At 42.2% G+C, this 22494-nt stretch overlaps 1 protein-coding gene across 7 annotated transcripts in view; it reads right to left on the reverse strand.

Annotated features, from left to right (window-relative positions):
- ARVCF (ARVCF delta catenin family member) overlaps window positions 1–22494 on the reverse strand; it is a 282629-nt gene that overhangs the window by 103419 nt on the left and 156716 nt on the right. For 2 of the 7 annotated variants that reach the window (XM_061465619.1, XM_061465620.1), the window contains one exon: window positions 5718–5750. The exons of the other annotated variants lie outside the window; for them this stretch is intronic. In XM_061465619.1, the coding sequence (XP_061321603.1) occupies window positions 5718–5750 (33 nt within the window). The remainder of the gene's footprint in view (window positions 1–5717; window positions 5751–22494) is intronic. 7 annotated transcript variants of the gene reach the window in all.

The raw sequence follows: 22494 nt of genomic DNA on the forward strand, positions 1-22494 counted from the left end.
GGGAAACAAAAAAAAGCCTCCCTTTCTATTCGGACTGCCTGTGGGCAAAGGAAACCTTAGAAGCTGGGCACTTAAACATGAGCAAATTACAAACTAGAGCATATTGACTTTAAATGAGCACTGTGCTAGAGTTTGTCCTCCGGGTGCTTCTAAAATGAAGATTCAGGCAGATACATATCTGCATTCCTACAAGAGAAAACTATTATTAGCAAGAGACTGTCCTAAGCATCAGAAAGAATACAAGCTTGCAAAGTTCAACACAGACATTCCACCACTGACAACTAACCAGACTGCATCTTATGTCTTCCTTCTTATTATGTGAGCTACTGAGTGAGGAATGCAGTGAGCAAAGAGGACCGCGTATCACCCAGTTTACTCCCTGAATTAGCTTAAGGACGTGGTGCTTTGATCTCCAAACTCAGTACTTTCTCCACATCCCTAACTTAAGAGTTGTCATGAGCTAACACTAATGTAGAAAAGATGCAAAGGTTTTGTTATCTGTTTTTAGTTTCCATCATTAATGATTTCAGGTCATCACAAATTACAGAAAGTGGGACACACTGCACCTTTCAAGCACCTTCTCTGTGCTCAGCTTTTAAGTCAGTATTTAGGACGCTCTTTTGCTAAATACATCTCAGCATCTCAGATGCCAAACATCTGGCAGGTAAGTGTAATTATTCAAAGTAGAACACAAGTTGCCAGATAGAGCTGGAACATGATAACCTAATGAATAACACTACCAGCAGTTTCCTGCCTGACAGGGGTAGGTAATTCCAGTTTAGAACACAAACTAATTTGTTTGCCTTGCTGGGGGCTTTCAAAGTAAAAGCAATCATACGATTCCTCTTTTGTTACCACACTGCACAAGACCCTGTAGTCCTTCTCCTACTGTCAAATAAGAGCACAAGAGGGATCTGCCATGCCACAGCAATCACTGTTCATCATCTCAGCATCTGGGAAGACCAAATCTAAAGGGAGCTTCTTTCCGTTCCTTTTCAATGGGAGACAGTCAGGATCCTTGAGCTCCTGCAGGTAGGCTCCCCCCTCCTTCATGGACCTTCCCTTTGAAACATTCAGGGCACAACAGCCAAACTAGAGAAACTCTGTCACAGAGAGCATCAAGGGTCTGCAGCTCCCTGGAGGATGTGGTGCCTAAGGGGGTCCTTTGGATGGCCAGGAAGGGGCCTCACTGTCTGGGACCCACTTCTAGAGCACCCGGGCAAGGTGGTCAGGGCAGACCTGAGACGGCAGCCAGGTCCAACCAGGAGGCAAACCCACAGTGACGAGCAAGGCTCAAGGTCAACCTGGGAAGCAAATCTGCTTAGGTCAGGATAGGATCAGGGAAGTCAGTCTGCAGGCTGGGGTCTGGGTCAATGTAGCTTGGCTGGAGACCAGTACCCCAGCACAGCATATGCGTGGACTGAGGGCCAGGGTTGATCTTAAATAGAGCTCCCAGGTCTCTGGTCAGAAGGCCCCTGTTAAGCTGGTCAGGGCCACTGAGGTCTGGTAGTGCCCTCAGGGCCCACAGCCCTCCCAGAAGGGCAGCAGGAGCTCTCTTGGAATAAGCACACACATTTCAAGGTGGTAACACCCCCCCTCCCCTCCAGCCCCCCCCCCCCCCCCAATTAATAAGCATTACCCATGAGGTCTCTTTCAAATAATAACCTTTGGCTCTTTCCAAAACACCATCAAATTATGAGAACAGATTCCAATCCAGGTACTGCATACAGTGTCAGTAGCCATGGCTTTTCTCCCTGCTTTTTTGAGTACCAAATGAATCCTGTTGATCTGTGTTTGCATCTCAAACATTGCTATTTAAAAACCAAAACAACAATTTATCCCCAGCCTGTAAATGTTAAGTGCAGATGAAACAGCTACAAACCTTGTAAAATAAGCAAGAATAATAAAGTAACAATAATTCTTGTTTTGTTAAAAAAACAAGAGTGATGTACCATTTAGGGCACATCTCCTAGGGCTTATTTTGCATTAGAAAACTCCAGCTTCTATAATCATCACCATTTCAATTCCTAGAGTTATATTTCCATCAAAGTAGCTATTTTATATCTTTTTAAATTAAAGAATAACCTCCCCCAGGAGGATCAGACATCCTGCTTTAAGACAGTAAACAAAATTCTTTATTCTCTGTCTATGAAATAATTTAAAATAGTCTGGAAACAATATAAAATCAGAGATTATTACTTCCACTAAAACAGTCCCTCTTCAAAGACACTAAAATCATGTACATGAAATCACCATTCTCCCAGAGTTACCCTTTATTCAGTAGATTGCAATGCAGGCTACTCAGTGCTACTGCCTACTCCAGGCTACTGTCAGATACCAAATTTGAAGGTTTTTGCAAAACACAAAGGCTGGATTCTATACCAATGGACACGTTTGTCCTCAGCCGACCCCAGCGCAGACAAGCTCAAGTGTATCAACTCCTGTGAAACATACAAGTCTGGATATAATTAATGGCACTGGACAACAATGCTAATTGAATTAGATGTGGAATCTCTCTCCTCCTCCTACTCTTTGTTTAAATTACTTATTAAAGCTTCAACCTCTAAAAAGCATGAGATATTTGTAAGCGCAAAGCAGGCAAACATTGGTTTTGTCAGAGTCAAGTCCTGGGCTGATGTTCTACCCCCTGGTCTTCCAGCTTAGGTCTGCACTTCCAGTTCAGTCATGTCCTCAAGCTGTTACTTGCTGTAGGCATGTGGAGAAGAAAGGAAGATAAAAAAGGCAAGTGGTCCAAGAAAACACCAAAACAGCCTATATAGAGATCTGCACCAGATTCTTATCCCAACAGGACATAAAAGAGGAGCAAAGTCACTAGTGAAATTTGTTGAACTTGGTGTATTTGCAGCAGATCTTACCCCAGTAAAAGATCCAGCTCCCCAGCATCTGAAGGCTCTCAAATCAAATCCGACTGCTATCACATCCTTCTGCCTTTTCAGAGCCCCCTTCTTTTACCACAGCCTGAAGGTTCCTTTTGTGCTGTCTGCCCTGGATTTGTCCAGAGAACTTTCTGTGCACCTCACTAGCGCAACAGCTGGAATCTAAGCCAGCAGATGTACATCACTGAGCCTGTATCATTTGTACAGGACATTGCCTGTTTTGAGAGCATGCTTCAGGACACACAGAAACAGGCAAGCCCTCACATGCAGCCTTGCTTGCATTACTGCAAGGCAGGGCACCTTCTGGAAGAACATGAAGGCCTTACGTTCAAAGACTGCTGCGCTCCTCTAGTTCAAAAACTGCAGCAAGGTTCTGATCTTCAGCACCAAGCTCAGGTGGTGTCACACCTACCAAACTCTTCACAACCAGAGGAACCACTGCTGCACAACTGGGATCAAACACTGTCACAGCCATGCAAAATGGCTCCAAAACAATGAAAACCACAGAGACCAGCCCATGCTGAAACCTAGGCAGGATGCAGCACTGAAAGGAGAGTTTCTAAGATAGACAATGATTTTAAGATGGGAATACGTAAATACATATACTTTGCTGTAGGTAAACTGATTTCTACTTAGTGAGCCTACTTCCCTGGTTAAACATCATGTTAAACAAAATGTTTTCTTAAATATAAATATATATTTACATGCACATATACAATGGATTCAGCTCACTTCAGTGTGACCCCAAACACATTAACCTATAACAAGCTTCAAGCTCTCTGTTGGAACTCTCACACAAGCTCTACACTAAGGCTAGTCAGTTCAGAACATAAGGGAAATGTTAGCCCTCAATGAAAGCAGGCAGTCCTGGCATGGGATACCAGAATGAACTCAGCCACACACCACAATGCACTAACTGTTTCCTGAACACTTACACACTTCCTTTGTCCTTTAGAAACACACACGACAAGCAACTAACAAATGATGCCAAGAGCTTTTAAAGCATCAAGGTTAAAAAGGAACATTTCAGCAACTGAAAAAAAACCCTCAACTACAGAAGTCTTGAAAAGCCACAAAGAGCAGCTTTTTTTGCAAGCAGGCATGGTAATTCACCATCTGAAGGCATCACACCTTTCAGGGGGAGCAAGAGGCGGAGGTGAAGGAGAAGGAATCAAAACCCAGACAAGGCCTGCAGTAGTAATATTCATCTCTCAAGTACTGCAGGACATACTGGGTTTCTGTTCAGCCACGCGGTAACTGCCCATCAACAGGGAAATCTACAGTGCATGCCCAGTGGTCAACAAAGAGGGCTTTTATGCTATTTTAAACAATTTGAAGTGTCTCAGTTAATGGAAGACCAGGCAATTGGCCCTCAACTATTTCTAATTGACTGGAATGATGGATGAAGCTAAAGGGAAAACTGACCCACTGAACTTTTCCATACAAAGCTAGAAAACTGAAGGAGATTGTAAACAGTTTATAAGGACGAGAAGTGGGAGAGGCAGAATCCCAGAGGCTTTGCTCCTCTCAACCTACTGCTGTTTCAGACGAAAGAAAACAAAGGACTTCAACTCAGACCAACAAACAACAAAAAATACATGGGAAGGCCTAAACAAATAAGGTATTTTTCCCATGCTCTCCTCCCCTTTCTCCAGTAGCTACTTAGCTCTGCCATGCAAGCTAGTCCATTGAATCAGAAAGGGCAATTTGTCACTTTGACAAGGCATCTCTCAGGGCTCTGTATTGCCTTGCCCTGCTTTTCAGACTGACTGTTAACCAAAGATGCCAGGACATTACACCTCAGTCAACTTCAACAGATGTGATAATACATACTTAAATCTGAGTAAGGACACACATCTTCCAGGTAGGGAAATGGATGTATAATAGATTTGAATTCATAGCACCTATCTTTAGGCACCTTAGAAAGGTACTTAAATGTACAATAACTTAATTCTTCCTCTTTAGTCAAAAAGAAGGATAGGAGCTTCAGGAGACAGTTCGGATTTTGCACAGACTAAATCACTTCCCTGGACACATCCAGCTCTTGCCACTGATTCTGCAGGGAAATAGCATCACTTCAAGAAAACACAAAAGCTCGGGCATGAACCCAGGCCTCAGGGCCCTGATGTAAGAAGTCTGTGACAGAACCTAGAACTGGACTGGGGTATGACAGTTCATCATTCAGTCCCTTAGTCACCAGCTGTTTTTCTCCCTCAGTGGTTAAGCAAGATCAAGTAGTAAAATAGAAACCTAAGCCATTATTTTTAATATCAAAATGATATAGGCAGAAGAGAAGGGATTCCTGGCACACAGAGCATTAGGACTAGCCCTGTTTCTCTTAGTTATCAACAACATGGCTAGTATTTATCTGGAAAGTTTGCCTGCTAGGAAACCATACTAAATGAGCAGGAAGTGACTGTTTGTCACCAAGATTTGTACAGAGTTGACTGTGATTTGCCAAACTACCTCCCAAAGGCAAAAACAATGCAAATCTGCATGCCTAATCTTTGACCAAACCCAGAACAGATCTGACTTGTTTCCTCTGTGGACTCTTTCAGATGAACTAACCAAGGCTAAATAAGGGAGATTTGTAGTGTGCTGAGGTTACATCATGGATTACAATTTTCCAGCAAGCTCTTTCGTTCATCTCCACCTGCTCCCTCTACAATGCTGGCAATTAAGGTTGGTGTGGGATGACTCATTTGTATGCTCCTTTCTGCAAGACAGACATTTAGCTTTCAAATCTCCTTGGCCCCACAGGGTTTGGATCGTAAATTAAACTGATGCATGTATTACTAGATATCAAGCCCCCAGACTTACATGCACATAGGAGTCAGAAGCTAGGTCCTTCATCTAAAACAAAAAAAAGAGCCATCAGTTTGGCCAGTTTCTTTGTGCAGTCCATGTGTCCCACACTCTCCCCCAGCCACTTACACACAACACTACTGTTAAACCCAAACCTGCCAGACCCAGCCTGTCAGTTCTAGGCTAACACATGCACGCCTACTTGTGCTGCTACAAAACTACCTTAGAGAATTGCTTTTGAACTTCAAGGCAGATGTAAACCATCTCTGCATACTTAGAACTATGACCAAGAGCAGAACACTATTTGGGTGTCCTAGCAGCCATACCAAATCAGTGTTAAATTAACTAATCTCCTCACCCACACACAATCTTGCTTTTAGATCTGAACTACACAACAAAAATGCTTTCTGTGGCAAAATACACCACCACAACACAAAAAGAAACAACAAAAATTTTTTTTATCATCTCAAGGGAAACAGAACAAATGGATCACTGATGAATTTTTAAGCCTTCATTCCAAGAAAGCTGTTTCTTAAATAAATTATTTCTCATTCTAGGGAATACAAAGTGATTGACAATAAATCTAATCACCCATCTCATGAGGAATGTGCTTGCCAATGTCTCTTGCTATTAAGCACGAAAGCAGGTTTGCTTGGCACCAAAAGAGCAAGACTGCTTCAGTCGAAATGGCTCCCCAAGAGATCACCCAGGTTAAATCACATTCTACTTTTCCATCTGCATTTTGCCCCCTTCCCTCTCATGCAATCTCCACACCAGGAGCCACCATCTAAACAACACGTAGCAGGAAATGTGTGAGCAGCCTTTAACAGAGGCCCGGCTCTTAGTACTATGTAAGCCCAGAGACCAAAAATGTGACAGCAGGAAAAGAAACTGCGCGGGAGGTCTTTGGATGACTGCAACACCATTTGAACACCAAAAGGCACAAAGAAGCCAACAAAGTCAGAGGCCGCTTCATTTGCTGTAAATCTTCCAAATGGAAGAGATTCCAGCAGAAAGACGATTTTCCCAAGCGCAATGCAGTTACCATGTTATTTCAGCTACTTAAGAGGCTTCACAAATGGCTTTTTTCTCCCAGTAGTCTGTTTACCTCACACATTCTCTGTTTATTTCCTGAGACTGAGCTTACAACCCCTACTTGTACATGGACAGTCCTCACACAGACTTGACAAACAGAGGGTAAACTTGCTAAGCCAGCATCAAACTAGCAATAAACAGTAGAAAGAGAAGGGAAAAAAATAAAAAAAGGAAAGAGAACACTTGAATATGTTGGAAAATGCCGAGTAAGCATCTGCATGGTCACTACCATGGGACAACTGTTCAGCTCTCCTAACCACAGGTGTGGAAGGACATGGATACACTGCAGTGGGCACAGAGCACAGCCAGCAAAACAGCTGAGAATAAGGATCAGAAAGGTCTCTTATCCAGCCCTAAGGTCCAAGCTATTAAAAGAAGGTCAAGGGGTGATTTGATTACAAATCAAGTGCCTAAAGGTGTAAAAGAAAGCTGAGAGAAAACCCTTCAGCCTCACAGATGAAGATTTAACTAGTCCCAATGTCGGAAAGCTGAGGGCTGACATGACACACGCACATTTTAGTTTAATCAAGTATCAGTTGTGAGTGATGCAAGTAGGAAAAACTTACATGCTAAAAATTTTGCTGACCACTTAACAGGTTGGACCTGGTTTTGTTGTTTTGTTTGCTGTGGTTTTTTTTTGTTTTTTTTTTTTTTTTTTAAGAAACGCATTCCTATTTCATCAGAAACCTTAAAACAGAGATGTGCTTGTGTGCATGCACACAACTACTCCCACTTGACTGCTTCACTACCCCAAGGATGTTTCAGTCTAAGAACAAATAATTTAAAACTTGTGAAGGGCTCCCCCCAGCAAATTATACTTCAATATAATAAAGAGATTTTTGCCAGCCAGGAAAGGGACTAATGAAAGCTCCCTGCTCAGCACTGGTTTTGGCTTAAGGAGTCCCCTCTCCTCCCACCAGTGAGCAATGGCGAATCCCCTTCTCAACTGGGCCAGCAGTACTTCAAGTAAAGCCATTTACCCAAGCATTGTCACCTAGAAAATGTATGGGAAAGCACTGGGTCCATTCAGTGTATAATAAGAATGCTAAATATCAACAGTCAGGCCATTTAGCAAGGACTGCTATTACAGCATGATGAGCATGAATCTCAGAAAGGAAAAGTCATTTAAGCTAAGGTGGAAGTTGCTTGCCCAGAGGTAAATATCTTCACTAGTAAAGTAAAATAGCTCTCAATTTCTCAGTTAAATGTGTCTGGCTGTTTTTCATTTTACATCAGCCCTGGCTAAGTGCTTGCTGGAAATATCCATCTTACTGTGACCATTCCTATTGGCAATCCGTATGCAGTCAACACTTCTGGGTTAAAGCATTTGAATTGTAAAATCCAATTGCACTTGTCAACCAACCAATTATTTACATAGTATCTTTTTTATTATTATTTCTGATGTGCTTTTGTTTGGCACTTCACACGGGAATTCAAATATGATAAAGATTAAGACAAGACACAGGCCTAGAGCCAGCAATCTAAGTCACTTACAGACAGGTTCTCAGAGGGCTTTTCAGAGAGCCATTTCTCAACTAAATACACAGAGATAACAACAAGAGATCATACAGGGTGAAATTAAGGACTTGGTATTAATGAGCATCAGTCAGAAAACTAGCTCCATGCTCTGAATGCTGTACTTCCCTACAGCTGGCAAGACAAGCTGCAGGATTGCTGTTTCAACCCAGAGATAGGACAGCTGTGTTTTACTCCCTTTCCTTGTTGTGGTTTTCTGCCAGAAAAGGGAATCTTTAATTTTTCCAGAAGAGCCCTGCCAAGCTGAGGCTGAAAATAGAAAATGGTGTGTCAGTAAGCCTCTAGCCAGCTTACTTACACCCTAGCCAGAACTCTTCAAAGTCCCTAATTCCCTACATGCACACTGGCAACAGTGACCACCTTGCTTTCATGCAAACCAGCCTCCTGTGCTGGACTTCCTTTGTTAATGTGTAGGATATACCATTTTCATCTGTTCTAGCAGAATATGTGGCATCCAGGCACCCAGCCTTCTCTCCTTCATAGGAAGAGAACAGCCTCCATAAGATCCACTTCCACTACTGAAATTTTGGCAGAAATAAGCTGCTTCTTACTATGAAGCTCCCTAACTGCATTAGAGGAACAAAGTTCTCTGTAAAGCATTAGCAGCCCTTGTATCGTCTATACACACACAGGTGTCTTTCTCAGAGTTCAAATGAAGCTGCTTTATTTTTTTTCCAGCTCCTCACAAAGAATCAACAGCCAGTCATCCCACCCACCTTCTTTTGAACAGTTGGACAGACTCAATCAGTACAAATTTACCAGCAGCAAGATTTGTACCCTGAGCACAGCACTGGAAACATCCTCAGAAATGCACACTAGCAGGGTTAACTTTTCTTCAGGTTTCAGCTTTTGGGTTCACCCTGTTGCTGAGAGGAGAAGAGTGCCTTTTAATCCCTTCCCAGAGACCCCAACAGCACAAAAATATCTGCAAAAAGGTGCTGCTCAGCCCACGAGTCAGGTTTGCCGATCAGGACTAACCCATTATTCATTATATTCTTAACAACAGAAATCCGTAACACCCCAAAGCTCTACTTGTTGAATCAGAGTACAACAGTTACGAGCAGATAAAACGTAAGCATGGAAGAGAATCAGTTTGGCATAAAGTTGGAAAAGCAACGCTGGGAGCCAGGAGGACACAGGGAAAAGATGGGCAGAAGAGAAATGCATTATAAAATGCACGAACTCTATCCAGGGAGGGGAAAGACAAAACAATAAAGCATGGCAGGGAAAAGGGATGGGGAGTTAAAAATGAGAAGACAGAATCCATAAAGGGGAAGAGTAAGTGTGGTAGGAAAAGGGAAAGAGGGGGGAAGTACGAGAGAAATATTTCATCCTGTTAACACTGCTTTAATTCACCATATAAATCTTTTGATGGATAGTAGCTCTCTCCATGCATGGCAGTATATTAAGATTCTTTTTTAAGGCTTTTCAAACAATACAGTGTCATTCTTTGGCTTTTTATGTGCTTTGCCTAGACTATGTTTTTGTGGATAAGCTCTCATTAGCTCCATATCTTCTACTAGTACTTACAGATAGGGAAGAGATTCTAAAATCCAAGAAACCTGAACACAAGCCCAGCATTTGATTTTACACAAGTGAACGCTCACAAGCAACAGTACAATGTCTTGCTTGTGACCTAGTGATACTTCTATATATCTTCAAGATGAACTGATTCTTCCCAAACTGCTCCACAGCAGCAAGTGAGCAACTCATTTAGGAAAGAACAGGAAGGGGTTTTTTGAGACCTTCTCAGAGAGCACAACTCCAGATGTATCACGACCCATCTCCCACAGCACGAACTCATGTGCCAGCCACACCACATCCAGCCTCCCAGCACCCGACACGAGCTGCAGATTGCGGAGTACTGCCCTGAGCCACAAATACTGGGGAAGTGCAGGAACAACACAAGGATGGAGCCAAATTAATAAATCTTGCTTACAAGAGATGAGAGTTTGCACGTCACGAAGAGCAAATGTACCAATCCAGCTATCTGGGTGGAAGACAAAGATATCCATCTAAACCTCAAATTCTGTCAAACACCAGTGAACGCTTCACACCCCACAGGCAGAAAACTAGCCTGATTCTACACTTAATTCAATTAACCATGTCAACAGTGGCCAAACACACCAGTATTTACAGCTTCCCTCATTTATCAGTTCACATATGCAGAAATTAAATCAAGTTCTGAATAAGGAATCATCAGCAACTCTGATCACTAAAAGAAAAAAAAACAAAAACCCAAGCAAATATTTTTGCCAAGCAGTTTAAAGTGAGCACAGCTCCATTTAGAAATTTAAATGAAACCTACGGATAACTGTAGCATTCACTTAACGAAAGCCAACAAACATATTATAACAGGCTCTTAGTATACATCTAAAATGTGTTTGGAAACCCAGAAAAGATACCGGTGATAACGTGCTCTGTATAACCTCAGCAGTAGATGTTACAGCTATTCTTAATCCTAGCTTTGTAAACTTTGTAGACTTAATCCACTGTGCTTTTGGATCTGTAATATTTTGCAAAGCACTGCAGTTCGCTGGCTTATAAACATACCCCACCAGCTCACTGGGTAGAAATATTTCTGCTGACTTCATGTATCATTTCAGTTGCACTCATCGGGGATTAATAATTTTCCCTGCTAAGGATATAGGCCGCAAGTACTGAGTAGAAAAGGCTATACATGTGTCTGAAAACAACTGGTAACATTTTGATAGGTGATATTGGACTATACCACTTGAAACATTAAACAAATTCTACTAATGAAAGAGATGGTCCTTCACAAAAAACTGGAAAGTACATGAACAACCCAGAAGTGACTGAATACTGCACAGCACTACTTAAAGCACAGAATCATGTTCTGAAATAACAAAATAATTCCTTATTTATTGACTATTCGCTTTTTATAGGTGCTTTCAAGTTTTCCTTGAGAAAGGGAAACCGAACACACAGCAGCTGTTCTATTATACTAACTTATACATGACCAGAGATATTAATAAAAGATTCTTTATTCCCAATTAATCCATTTCAAAAATCTGAAACTTTCTGACAAGCTGCTGAAGTAAGTCCTTCTGTAACGCAGATACTGCTGCTCTTTAGAAGACATTTAAAATCTACTTTCCCCAACCCATTGTGAGCAGCTGTGACTGTATCAAAGCGGCACAACTCTGAAGGTACACTGCCAGGGAAGGTGTCCTGGGTTCAGCAGTAGCAGCCATTTTTCTCCTCCTTGGTAGCTGGTGCAATGCAGTGTTTTGACTTTCGGCTCGGGAACAGAGCTGATAACAATGATGCTTTGGTTTGGCCAAGGACTTTGTGAGCCTCATGCTCTACTAGGGAGGAGGGGAAGCTGGGAGGAAGCAGAGACAGGACACCTGACCCAAGCTAGCCAAAGAGGTATTCCGTACCACAGCACGTCATGTCCAGGAGATAACTGGGAGTTACCCGGAAGGGCTGGTAGACTGCAGGGTTGGAGGAGGTATGGGTCAGTGCTTGGTCGGGTTGGGGGGGGACACGAGTTATCGGTCAGCTGGTGGTGAGATGCTGTATTCTCTTCCCTCGTCATTTCCTTTATCATTGTTATTATTGGTGGTAGCAGTAGTGATTTGTGTTATACCTTAGTTACTAAACTGTTCTTATCTCAACCCGTGGGAATTGCATTCGTTTCAGTTCTCCTCTCTGTCCCTCCAGGAGTAGGGGGAGGGCAAGAAGGGGCGGACTGAGTGAACGAGCCCTCTGCCTGGTTTTAAACCACGACAGAAGGCAAAACACAAAGCTACTACTGGGGAACAGACCTCCTCATACAGTATTTGTGTCCATCCTCCACTGATTCTGCCAGTCATTTACAAAAGAGGAAAATAGTCAAATTCATAATTTAATCTGCAAGAGAAGGTCAAGCTGTCTCATCATCATGATATATTGAAAATTCCCAAAGAAAAGCTGACAGCAAAAGCCATATAAATACATATGGTGAAGAAGCACTGAAGAGGCACTTCACTATTTCTTCTGTGAAGTTCAATTAGGATATTTAAGTCTCAAATCTTCTGGAAATTTTACTGCTTTTTAAAAGATGTAATTAATAAAATGGCTTTGTCATCATAAATACATTTTATACCCATAACTTCTCCAAGAGGAAGCAAGATCAGATAAGCCTCTGCATTCTCTGCAGACTTTCACAATGAAATTTCTCCATTTTTCACAGATGCACACATATCACAAGAAATAAGATCATTTTTTAATGGAGAACACTTCATGCAACAAGAAGAACCCAAAAATAATGGGAAGCTAACTTAAGCATTTCTGGTTCAGTCCTCTACCAATAAGGTCACATCTCGGCACACTGACAACTCTGAAGCGCTGCCACATTTTGCTATGAAGGTGATTTTCTATCATAGGTTATTTGCATTCCAATAATAGGCTTCTATCTTTATACTCAGCAGGAAGTAAAGCAAATATCAATACAAATCCACATAATTAGTCTAATGGAATTTTACACAGCTAAAAAAAACCCAACCCTTCAGAACAAATCACTGAGTGAATTCCTTCAAGAACATCACCTTCACACCTGCAGCAACACCACAGCAGAAGAAACCACCAGTGAAATTCACTGCTTATAGCATTAAGCACCATTTTGCAGTTTCAGCACTCAAGGAAGTTCTAATGGTCAGTAGTGAAGGTTTTTTTAAGCCATTTCTATCTTGTTATGACTAAGAAAGTTTCAGAAGGGAACTAATTTATTGTCAGGACCAGGTAGAGAGATTTTAAGATGTTGAATATCAACCACCATACAACACAAGCAGTATTTCACTGTTCTCTCTCTTAGAACTGTATGATTTTGATGACAGACCAGTGGCCTGTTTTAAAAAAAAAGAAGATAAACTGAATGGAGCCTTGTAATTCAGCTGAATTGCCCTGCACTGTCTATAAACTATCCACCCTACAATGCTCAAGTCTGTGCAGTACCGCATACAGATGCAAATGAAGTTGTTTCATATTAAGAGGAAAGCACTGACAATACACCACTCATTCATGCAGCAGCCCCTTATTGCAAGTGTACGTATATGCTTCAATACATAAAACCAGCTATATTCAGAGCCAGTTATTCCACATGCACACCCCCAATGAAGTGTGCTCAAAACAAAGACCACAGACTGCCGGGAGCTGGCTGGACTCCACTGAGCAGACCACAGGGCAATGGTGAAAACCAGCATGTGTTGACATCAGTTATATGTAAGAACACTGGTGGCTGAGAGACAGCTTAAGTATTAACTGCAGCCTGCTCTTCTGAAAGCCTGGCAGCAGCAGTCTAGAGGAAGCAGCCCCCAGCCTACCAAGAGAAATAAGAAGTGACAATTCAGGAAAGCATGTGCACTGTCTGTTCAGGAACGCATGCAGTCTTGGGCCAAACAGTGAATGTACTACAATGTTTTCCCCAGAGGAAAAGTGTTTATTAATTAGTATCTACTGAATTAATTGGTTCCCCATAATCTCTGCTGTGCTTCTAAGACTGCAGCTCTTATCAATACTTCTGAAAGGTGTCGGGTGTGGTGACTGGCCAGAAAGTTCATCTGGACAATTCAGTCAATCAAAAATAATAATCCATGTTTTTCTTTTTAACAAATTCAAAGTGTGTCCATCTACGTAGAAATCACAGAAAATGCATTTTAAATCTCTAACCCAAAATCACTTAAAAAAAAAACAAAACACAACACATGCTCTTACTTCAGACACAAGTGTGGCATACAGCAGAAAAATAGAAGGAAGATGCTGATCTGAGGCCATCGGCTCAGCGACTGGCCCATTACATGCAGTAACCTAGGTGCTCCTTTCACAATTACTGTTCTACTCCTTACACCAAGGTTGGCTACTATTCCTAGTAGCTGGTGGCCACTACTACCAAACTAATCTTTAAATCCACCATCTCCTCCCCTCCGACTCCCTTTCATCAGTGCAGGAGAGGTATTTTTGGATCCTGACTACATCTGGCACAACTCTGTAGAATGACCTCATTTTTCCAATGTTACCAATCTCTCTGAGAGACTTTAATCATCACACATCAGTGTCAGCTGGCAGGGTCTGCAACTCTGATCATTTCTGGTATGAGGAGTCATCCTTCACCTGCCTGTCTGTGTAAACCCATGCTGTAGCAGCAGGATGGAGAGCAGTCCTACCCTACAACCATCCCCTTTTAAACATGTGCTCGCACAGGTTATACCTTCTCATCCATGAGGAAAAATTACTCACCAAGTCTTCCTCCACTGCAATGCATCTCCACCACATCTCCCGGATGCCCCAACACAGCGCACAGGCCATCAAATCTCTTTGGCAGACTAAGGGAGGATGAGCACCCACCATGGCAGGCTCTCTAGCAGATTCAAAGGTAGTCCAGGTCTCCAATTCCAGCATTCCTTCATGTGCACAATACCCACTTAGTCCAATTCAGAAACTTGAACATCAACAACTATAGTTACCACACTCAGGGGTAAACTCAGACTCCAGCAACAGTATCAGTGAGGCAGGCGAAGATGGCTGCCCCAGCTCCCTTCATCCATGAGGTAAACAAAGATGGCTGCCCCAGCTCCCTTCATCGACGAGGCCAACAAAGATGGCTGCCCCAGCTCCCTTCATCCACGAGGCAACAAAGATAGCTGCCCCAGCTCCCTTCATCCACGAGGCAACAAAGACGGCTGCCCCAGCTCCCTTCATCCACAAGGCAACAAAGATAGCTGCCCCAGCTCCCTTTATCCATGAGGCAAACAAAGATGGCTGCCCCAGCTCCCTTCATCCACGAGGCCAAAGATGGCTGCCCCAGCTCCCTTTATTGACAAGGCAAACAAAGATGGCTGCCCCAGCTCCCTTCATCCAAGAGGCAAAGATGGCTGCCCTAGTTCCCTTTCAGAAATACTCTAAGAAATCAACATCTATTGTAGAAAAGCTCTGTTGCAACAAAATTACAATGCTATGTTCCAAGTTTTACTACCAATACAACAGCACATTGCCTGCTGCAAGCTGAACAAGCCCAAGGACTAGTCTTTTGACCACTGTTTAGACAGAAACTGTTCCAGCAACCCCAGAAAGGCTGGGGGCAGTCATACCACCACACTCAAGACCTCAAGAAAACAAAGCTGAAAACAGCCTAACTGCAGAACTTCAACAAGACAGTTCCGCTGCAGGAAATGGCTGAAGCACACCACAAAAGAAACGCTTAGCAATATACACAGGTGTGATTGTGATGGGTCCAAAACCAGGTTCCTAGGGAGGATGGTGCCACAAGGGCAGGCTGGTAGGAAACAGAAGAGGCTGTAGAGGCTTAAAAATCACATTCCTAATTCAGAGGCCTTGCTAATAATGATTTCTTTCCAAGTAACATAACGAGAACAAAAATGAAAGCTGCCTTCAGAGAACAGTATTTGGTGTGAAGCAGGCTGCAAATGAGAGCCAGCAGGACCTGCACTACCTGGCTGGCAAACGTATTCTCATTTTATACTGGGCATGTGACAAGCAAGACTTGTGAAGTGCTCCATATAAAACATTAGTGCACAACATAGTGGTTAGGAACACAGCAAATGAAAAAGGTGGAAGACTCCCCGTGTAAAGGACACTTGTTACTGGAAAATCTGCAACATGCCACATGGAGCTAGGTAAAGTACTTCATCTTTCTGAGAGATAGCAAATCTCTTTAAAGCTATGAACCACTCCTCTCTAATTCAGGGTATCTGCCCCATCCAACCATTAAATCCTTTGACATTTCATCCAGGAGGAGGTATTTCTCTTCCAGAGGCTAATAAAAAGCAAACAACAACAAAAATGATCAATGTTCAGTTGCCAACCACTCTGATAAAGTACAAGCCTACACAAAGGATTTGCAGAAGCTGTAACTGCAGTACCCACAACATCGTGTCACTATAACCTCAGTAACACCCTTGTGTACAGACTGAGCTGCTCCTAGAGGCACCTATTTGCTCTTCGAGCATTCAGGCTTGAGGGGATCTTTTCCATGCACTTGTTTTGGTTCATTACCCTGCATGCAGATACGGAAGACTTCGTAACACATTTGCTGTCCACCTGGAAGACATTAATGAATAATTTCCAAGCAACTCAAATACAGACAGCTCTTGGGATTTCCTGTTTCTCTACTGCTTGCTTTGAAAAGCAGAAATATTATGTAAAATTCAACTAGAGATATTAAAAAATTGCAGTATTTTTCAGTCTCAGCGCAAAAGCTGGGGTATCCAAGGTTTTAATAAAAAAATCCCATGGATTAGGAGAAATTATTTTGAGCACATGAAGTGCATGCCAGATCAAATGTCTTCTGTCATAAGAGGTAACCATTATACAGCGGACTAATCTGAAAACATTATTTAACTGGATTTTATATAAACCAGACTAAGTGAAAAGATGTGAAGATGTGATTTGTACTGCCAGCTTCAGCCCTAGGAGCACAGACACCGAGATCCATGCTGAAAGAAGCTCTGCATGCAGAGACAATTCAGCTGGTGGTGAAAGACTCAAATCCACCAATGACTCCCCGCCCAGCCCTTTGAAAGATGTCATATTCGTTCTCTCATGTCTGCAGTGCAGCTCGGGGGAACAGTTAAACATAGCCCAAAAGGCAACTGCCAACAGCAGCAGCACACTCTCACTTCATTAAGCACCAGTTCAGACCCTTACAGACAGATCTTGCTCTAGAGGTACGTCAGAGGAGCTAACTCAAGGAGGCCACGAGAAGTTAATGCATCTCAACTGCCAGAACATGAAAGCATCTGACAAAGGGAGTGGGGGAAATACCAATTAGGGATTGGTGAAAAGGGAAAAAAGCAAAAAGCCACAGCTACATTTTAATTTATCTATAAATCCATGGTCTGTGTAGTCAGTGGACTAAGCCATTTGATTTAGATTCATTTCACCCATCAGTCTTTTGGGAAGGAAAATAATGCTCAGGCTTTTCAAGACAGAGTTAAAAGGAAGTTCCTGCAAAGATCTCCCCAGACCAAAAGTGCCAGTGACTTCTTGCGTGAGATATAAATATACCCAAAACTCTCAAAAAGTTTCTTGACTCCAACTTTTGCTTTCATAGTTGAGGCTGTCAGATGAATTCTCAGTGTCTTTTGTAGTTGCACATTACCTGGAGGCCGACTACAGGAAAGATACAGCTACAGCTCTTCAGTGTAACTCCCAATGCAAATACTCTGTCCTGAAGGAAAAACAATGCTCTTTTGAAATAACATTAAACCCTTGGTAAAGCAGAGCAATTACTCTGGTGTGAAGCCACTTTTAATAATAGCAAAATCCATGCAAGGACAACTGCAATATAGAAAATTCATACTGCAACAGACTACAGAGACCTGCACAGCTATCCTAACGTGTTTACCCAAATTCACAGGATTTTTTCCTTAATATAAAGGCTTGCAATAGGAATTCAGGAGAATATTTTGGAAAATCTTTGACAATTTCATATACAGAGCAACAAAATATCAAAGTACAAAGGGGAAAAAATGAATCAAGAAGCAGCTTTATACAATGTGCTTAAATTCTTTGTTTCCTGTCCAAAATTTGCCTCCTGATGGAGCAGTCCACAATGACAAATGGCAAAAAGTGTTCTTCTCATCCAGTTACCATTCCAGATCTCCAAGAAGTTCTGGGAACAGTGGGAAGTAACAGTCTTAGCAAAAATAGCTGGATGACCAGAGAATGTGAAGTACCAATGGCTGAACCGTTTTAGTAAGGAAAGGCCAGATGAACACTCACACGTACCACACAAAGTAAGACTAGGAAATGAAACTGCCTTAAGCGATCTGATTTATCATTGCTGAAAAACAATTCACAGCTAGGGATTTACTGATAACCTTCATGCAGCTTTGTATGGCAGCTGCATTTTGTCTCTTTGATAACACCTTTGAAAAGAAAACCAAACCACACAGAGTATATACAACAGCATCCACACCCTGTACTGTTCTGGGCAGTCAACTTCCTGAGTCTTCTTCCCTTTGTTCTTTAAAAAAGGAAAAAATGAGGGGACAAGATCTCATCTGTGACATACCTTAAAAGTATCAGAAACTTGGTCAGCTTTTGCAGTAATCTCCTCTGAATCCCCTTGCATTTTCTCACAAAATACGTGAGTTTTGCCCAGATAGGCTGCTGCATAGCAACAAATAAAGAGAAAACCTGCAGAATTGAGGTCAGGGGTTTACATCACTGGTAACTGCTATTCTTTTTCATTGGGACAGGCAGTGAGCTACATGTGGTGTGTATAAAAGAATAAAATCTAAAGCAAACAGCTTGCAAGTCTTGTTAAATTGTCTGTACTGAGTAAGAAGCATAAAAGCCACCAACATATAAAGAGACTATTAGATTAGGTTAAGCCAACCTAATTGATCAGGAAGACACATTAGAATACTGCCAGAAGGCCCAGAAAAATTTCCAGTTTAGGATCCAGTCACCAGGTGTGAAGTATTTGGAGTCCTACAATTGACCAGAGGTTACAAGAAAAACCCATGAGCATTCTAGCTCAAGCAACTCTGGTTAGTGACAGTTCAGGCCTAAACACTAGTTGAGGGAAAAGAAAGGGCAGCTCAGAGAACAGGAGAAATGCAGACCAACTTCCGTGTGTATTCTAATAGTACCTGGCATACTGTGTTACAGACATTATCCAACTAGTAAGTCATATCAACACTTGATGAACTGATGATCTCTACTGCTGTATCAAAGAGAATTTTCTGACATTTAAGAAAACCAAGAAAGTATTTTCAGAAGTTGCATGTCAGTCTCTGATGTTCTCCCTCTAAAGGAAGCAAACCACTATGCTGTCTTTCCAGTGAAAGCCACACTGTTTCTGTTTGTGTTTATTCAAACCCAAGAAATCCTTCTTGCTAGGGTGCAGTTAATGGTAGAATGAACTACCTCATTGATCTAAAGTCAGCTCTAAAACTTGCAATAACCATTTAAGTGCCTACTTTGTTAATTATTTCACTGTTTAACTAATTCATTACGAGCATCTAAATAATAAGCTTATTCAGCATAAGTTGAGATCAGAGACATTGAAGACACCCACTCAGACTACCTAACCTTCTGCTCTTTGAATTCTGGCCCCTGCAGCCTCACCCAGCAGCTTTATTGGGTTTCTAGCCCCCTTGAGACTGTTCAATTATTCCACAGCTCAATACAGCACAGCTTTGTGAAAGCTTCTTCCCTAACATCAGTTCCTCTATAGCCTTTGTGTGGATTTCGGGATGGTTACCTCCAATTTTCCCATTTGGTTTCAGGAAAAAAGGTCACCTTCCCGCACCAAGAAGGACAACATCCCCCAAGGCAGAAACCATGTGAATAGGTATGTTATTCATCCACTTTCCTGTTCCTTACCTGTTGCTTCTGAAGTCATTTTGCATACAACTGCAACAACTGTTCATCTGAAAATCGAGATTTCTATGAATGCATAGCAGAGCTCACTTGGGAAACAAGGGCAACACACCTTCGAGAGGTCATGAGGAATTGCATCTGTACCTCCCACATGCCCTCAATTCTATCCTCTATCCACCCCCTTTCAAAAAGGCACATTACATGTGATTTCTTTAATACAAAGTGCATTTCACCTTTCTATGCTTCATTTCAGCTTGGCATTCATATAGCTCAGAAGGTAATTACACCTTTTCGGGCAATTTTAACATATGATTAAGTGCACCTTAAATAGGGGATCTTTCACCTTTCCAGGAGATGGTAATTGAAGTTAACACACTGGCCTAAGGAAGGGTCTATTAGCAGTTCAAACACTGTTATCGCCCACTCCTGAAGAATGATCTAATCTTCAGGTAGAGTGCAACAGCTGGAGCCTTGAAGAAAGATAAAAACAGAGCCATAACTGCAAGCCTTTTACTGGGTGGACAAGCCCATGACAACTTCACTCCAAGTGGCAAAACACAATAGAACAAATCAAAACAAAGCTGAAGCCATGCCCTACTAAGTTCCTGCTAAGGGAGTGGCGTTTTCCTCAAGTATTCCCGAACAGCGGCCAGTGTGGGTGGGTCTGGGGAGTCAAAGCCTTCAGTACAAACTGTTTATTTAAATAACTCCTTTTAATTGCCCTTCCTGGAACTGCAGTTCTTAGCCACTGAATCACTTGTGCTCTGAGAAGGGGTGCAAATGTACCACTGTGACTGCAATTATAGCACAGTAACTCGCACCAATCTCTATTTCTGAAATAAAAGCTTCTTAACTAATAATGAAATCACTAAAAAGCAGAGAAACCGATTTTCCATTTAGCAATAGCCTAGAACTGCCAAATGGGTTATGCTTGACTGTTTACCGAGCACCTCAACTGATGCAGATCATAACTTCCAGCAGGCACTAGGGATGTTAACCTGCAGGTTTAACACAGGAGACAAAACCTGATATTGTAACACTGCCACAAAGATAAAATCGTACAAAGTATGCAAGCTCCATATGAAACCATATACTCTTAGAAATTACAGTAATTTGGGTGTGAGGGAGCAAACCCACTTAAATCTAGTCAAATACTGTTAAGACAACCAGGGCAAATTTACACAGCACACCAAATGCCAATTAAAAATGCTGAACGCAAGCTAACCATCTTGGTCTGTAAATTTTTGCCTCCCAGCTGCTGTGTAGACACATTATTTAGAGCATCTGTGTTATTAAAAAACAGCTCTTATGCACACACACAATTCTATGCAGACCTCTGACCTTGCAGTGAAGGACTTAGCGTATGTTAAGGCCAGCCGAACCTACTTGACTAGTGTCCCAGATTTAGCACCGAGAGGAAAATTCATCTCCAGCAGAACTCTATTAAATGAATGTGGCTTCGAGTTGAGAGCCAAGTCTGGCTCATGCAGCCAATGCACAATTAAGTACCAGGCGAGCAAAATGTTGGAAGGAAGATAAATTTCTCAATTGAATGTTATAAACCAGGATAAATAAACCACTGCAACAAGGGGCATCTCCGAATTACAACTCCATCACAGTCAGCCCATAGATTCTCAGCTATTTCACAAAACTGAGAAAAACTGCAATCAATTCCCATCTGCAGATGGGCAGCTGCACACTGAATGCTACACCAGCAGCAGTGGTTACAGTCAAGCTCTTCCCTATTGACCCACTCCTGTATCCCAGGAACCATTCTTACCTTTCCAAACCTATTTGTTTCACAAATCTGTGGGATTTACCTTCAGTTTATTTCTTAACATCTCATGTAAAAGATCTTTTAGCAACCTCAAACAGCCCAACTCAGGCCAATACCACAGCAGCTACCCTAAAATGAAAAGCCCAACCTGAACAGGAAGCTTAGAGATGCAAGACACCTTTCCTCAGGAAACCTCATTTAGCTATCACCGATACTGGTGTGTCTCAGGCACAGCTCAGCTAAACCCATGTCATCATAACAGCACAAATGAAGGAACATGGCTTTATCCAAGCAGAAGTAACATCAGAAGAAAACAAAAGCCACAGGAAAAACACCAACCCCAAATCCAACTGGAAGCCTTTGTGATTTTTTTTCTCTTGACTGTTATACTACTCTCCCCCACCTCTGAAGTGGCTCAGGAACTCACACAAGCGCATTCAAACACACGTATTTGAAAAGACAGAAGCATACAACAGAGTTTATCCTGGAGGCACAAAACAGAACTGGGTCAGAAAATTGGGTAACATTTGACTTGCTCAGGCCAACACAATCAGGCAAAAAATGAAGTCTGGATTGGATTATGGCCACGCTGGCTTGCAGCAGTTATCTCCTACACTAGCTTCAGTACTAAATGCCTTGAGCAATGACACTATCATGTTCCACATTTTGAAGAGGATGTGCTTGGTTTCATCCCTTCGTGTCTGCACACCCACAGTGTTCTTTCTTCACCCAACCAGTAAAGAGGAAAAACCTCTCATAACCTTTTTCTGAGCTTTACTAAAGATCACCTGATACCTGCCAACAGAAGCACAAGCAGAGCAGACAAATGCCCTCTTACAGCAGGCACTTGAAGCTCCTTTCCTGCAGCACCCAAGTGTGTCCATGAAGCTATTGCCACCTGTGTTACAGCAAGCACTGAACACGACTGGAGCCTCGAGCTTCCTGCTTCTCTTCATTTAAATCAAACTGTTTTGAATACCACAGGTATCTAAACAGAAGATGACTTTCAGAATGGTGAACCCTGCACTGGTT

Source organism: Pezoporus flaviventris, unplaced genomic scaffold (genome assembly GCF_033815535.1).
Source record: "Pezoporus flaviventris isolate CSIRO_AGI_PZ_B2104156 unplaced genomic scaffold, CSIRO_AGI_Pfla_v1 ptg000041l, whole genome shotgun sequence".
NCBI classification, from domain to species: domain Eukaryota; kingdom Metazoa; phylum Chordata; class Aves; order Psittaciformes; family Psittacidae; genus Pezoporus; species Pezoporus flaviventris.